This window comes from Dysidea avara, chromosome 7, assembly GCF_963678975.1.
Source record: "Dysidea avara chromosome 7, odDysAvar1.4, whole genome shotgun sequence".
In the NCBI taxonomy this organism is placed as follows: Eukaryota; Metazoa; Porifera; class Demospongiae; order Dictyoceratida; family Dysideidae; genus Dysidea; species Dysidea avara.
Genome location: NC_089278.1, coordinates 7,680,792 through 7,684,405, shown reverse-complemented (window position 1 = coordinate 7,684,405; position 3,614 = coordinate 7,680,792). Strand labels below are relative to the sequence as shown.

The window sequence follows — 3,614 nt, the reverse complement described above, 5'->3', positions numbered from 1 at the left end:
GTAAGTATTTCACTTTGTTTGTTTTCTGTTTTCAAGTGGCCTTGTCATGGGTGTTGCGGTTAAAGCAGCCACACCCGTCACAAAGTACGTTCTATCCACTGATTTTTTTCCCGAGCTAGATGGACTGCCCTTGCCACTACCCCCAGCACCAGTTGGCATGTGCTGGACAACTATTAAAGAGAAGGGGAAAAAAAACAGGTTTTGTTTGTTTTACAGGGAATGATGACAGCATCTATTCAGCCAGGGCTCACTCTTCAGCTGTTCCCTGAATCGTACATATACCATACACAATATGTACCCGGTTTAACAGCTGGGTGGCTGGAGCAATGGGGGTAAAGTTTCTTATCATCTAATTTGTCAAAGACTGGACAGGGTTTCACACACAAGGGTGCTACAAGGAAAGGAAACAACAGTAGGGGAAGCCTCCACTGTCCTCTTTGTTGTTTTCTTGCTCAAGGAAACAACAGCAGTAGTAAGTCCCTGCTCGAGCATTGAACCTGGGACCTCTTGATCACCAGGCCGATGCCCTACCGCCTAGGCTTGGGCTCAGTAGTCCCTGTGCCCACCAAAGCATCCTAGGCTGATTGAAGCGAGATGGACCTGCTACCACAGATGCACACTGTTGCAGAACACAACAGAGAGGACAGTGTGCACCTCGTCCAGCAGCTATACATAGTTGGTAGGACAGTAAGTCAGCCAGATGTCGACTTCTTTTCCCATTCCCCCAGTAGTTGTAAACACAAGGGGGAAAAGCCTGCTCTACCTTTCTAATACTATAATTTAATTACTATTCAAGCATGTGCTTTTCACTATGTTGTTGTTGCTCTATATGCTGCTCTCTATCTGTTTCACTTTGTTGTTCTATCTGTTTCACTGTGTTGTTTTTGTTTTCGTGTTGTTGCTTCACTGTGTTGTCTGTCTGTGTTGTTGTTTCACTGTGTTGTTCTCTTCGCTGATCAGCATTCTCTTTCTCTGTATTGTTTTAATTGTATACTAAAAACTGTTCTGCAAAGTCTGCATGCATGCTGGTTTTGTGACAATTGATATTCCTTCCTTCATACTTAGAAAGAACAAGAAGAGACTATATTCTTTGAGGATGGTAAAAGAAGGATTGACTACATCCTCACATATACCATTGCTGATAAAGAACGTGACGAGAAACATGCTGATGATCAAGACAAGAGGAAGAGGAAAAGAGAAACTTTTCTTGGCAAGTTTGATGCCTATGGGTTAGAATATGAGACTCAAGATTGCTCAGTAAGTTTCAGAACACTCTTATTTGATGATATAATATGTGTGTGTGTATATGTGTATGCATGATTACTATTACATACTGCATTTTTTACTTGCACGGATTCTCACGAATGAAAGAAATTTTAGGGACCAAAACTTTTTGAACTCCTTTTTTTCAACTAAAGTACACTCCATATCTTTCCTCTCCACTGCTGTTCATTGTATGTATGTATGTATGTATGTATGTATGTATGTATGTATGTATGTATGTATGTATGTATGTATGTATGTATGTATGTATGTATGTATGTATGTATGTATGTATGTATGTATGTATGTATGCCAAAAGCAGCAACCTGCTATATTGTGTGGCTAGAATGCCACTTGCAGGACTTGACTCCACAATAACTGAACTGTAACTAAATTGGTGCTCTAACAATTAAACAATTATTCCAGTACTTTGCATGGAATGTAGCTGAGGTATCATGGTCTTCCAGTGAATTGATTTCAGTGTAGAAGCTTGAAATAAAAAATTCTTATAGTAGTTGAATAATGAATGCTTCATGATGAAAGGGAACGAACCATGAGTGTATGTTTTGGCAGGAACATACATGGCTCAAGTTTTCAGCAATCTCCTTTCTGTACACCTTTGACATTCAGTGCATTGTAGATAGTGGTTGAAAAATGAATGTGACATTTCCCAGCAGGTGATGAAAATTTTATAGAAATTACATTGATACGTGGAGCGCTTCATACAACATAAGATAATTGTGAGACACCAACACACTAATAGACGGAAAGATATCTTTTCAGCATTCATAGCCGTCTAATCTAGGTGGGTGGTCTCTTTAGACTGATATTTCCATTCCATGACCACAAGTGTGATGAACCACCAGGGTTTGATCTGTGGACATGCAAAGAGATATATTAAACCAACTTATATATTAACCATATGAATAATGTTGAACAATTTTCTCATAGGAATCACCTGATCGAGTAACTTTCTTTGTTAAAGTTCATGCTCGATGGGAAGCTCTTCTTGAAGGTGCTGAAAAACTAAACTTGAGGATGCCATTTCAGGTAGCTAAGTAATTTTTCTGTACTGCATTTATGTATGCATAAAGGATCAATTGAATTGAATAGTACACTGTACTGAGATATTGTTGCTTAATAGCTATGTGAAAGTATTTCAAATCTAAGAGTTTTTGCTATGTAGCCGTTGTCAACAAGATTTTGAATATTTCAAATAGTATGCAGCAGGAATGTTATATAATGGTCGTAAATGGTGCACCGATCATGAGCTGTGCTACAATACAGCACTGTGCAAATTGATTTTTAAAAAATATGAGTATTGCTACTGATTATTTTGTGATAATTTCACAAATTTTGGATGGCTACTTCATTCACTTGTTGAATTAACATGTTCTTATTTAAAGCATTGCTTAACTAGTGCTATGGAAGAAATATGATACTCAAAGAGACACAGTTTGTCTCTTGCTACTTTTTTCTTGCTTTTTACATGGTCATAATCTATTTAATATTCAGGAAAGTACTTTGAGAGAATTTACATGGAGAGAGCGCTTCTTTGATAAGATCAAAGTTGAAGATCCTTTGCTGCCAAAGATTGACAAGAAGTATGAGATCAGACATTACTTGACAGCTCCATTCCGTTTAGACAACAAAGACAAGTAGGTCATTGTGAAGTAGTTATGTGGATATGTTAATACTTCTACCATTAGCTACATTGGCATTAAAGACCAAGAGACATTCTTCAGCTCAGCCCAAAGGAGCTTAATTGTTAGTGCTGTGCAGTCAGTCGTGGTATTCAATTGTGTAGTAAACACTTTAGGTACGTGATATCCTACAAAGTATTCAGTACGGGAAAGATGAAGATCAAGTTGGAATAGGTCGACTTATCAGTAACCACTCCTTCAGCAAAGGATTTCCTTTGCATGACGTAAGCTCACTTAATAAAATCCATTAGTTATCATTTATGTCCTGCTATTAGGGACAGTATTCTTGTGGGAAAGAAGAGGATATTGATTGTGAAAGAAAAGTTAGTCATTAATCACTTCTAATATGTTATGTCTGTTTCTAAGTACTTTACATAATTATTATAGCTCTAATCTTTGCTGAATGTGTTAAAATGGGTGTAACGTGGTCAATGTAGTGTAAGTACAAATGTGGCCATGCACAAACAGGATGTCATATGACCTTTGAAAGTGGAATTTGACAAATATGGAGTGTGGTTTATGTAGATTGCATAATTCCAGGAACCAAATTATGTATGCTATCCTCCCCCACTTTATGTGTGAGAGTAAGAGTAAGATGGTGTGTGTTGTGTGTGTGTGTATTTGTGTGGCAGCATAACCAAGTGGCTA

General features: G+C 37.8%; 1 protein-coding gene across 1 annotated transcript in view; it reads left to right on the top strand.

Moving 5' to 3' along the window:
* The window catches only part of LOC136261993 (anoctamin-7-like), a 35,504-nt gene that overhangs the window by 265 nt on the left and 31,625 nt on the right, over nt 1–3,614 (top strand). The window contains exons 2-7 of the mRNA XM_066056111.1: nt 1,066–1,257; nt 2,215–2,313; nt 2,779–2,921; nt 2,973–3,030; nt 3,083–3,190; nt 3,242–3,289. Of these exons, the coding sequence (XP_065912183.1) occupies nt 1,066–1,257; nt 2,215–2,313; nt 2,779–2,921; nt 2,973–3,030; nt 3,083–3,190; nt 3,242–3,289 (648 nt within the window). The remainder of the gene's footprint in view (nt 1–1,065; nt 1,258–2,214; nt 2,314–2,778; nt 2,922–2,972; nt 3,031–3,082; nt 3,191–3,241; nt 3,290–3,614) is intronic.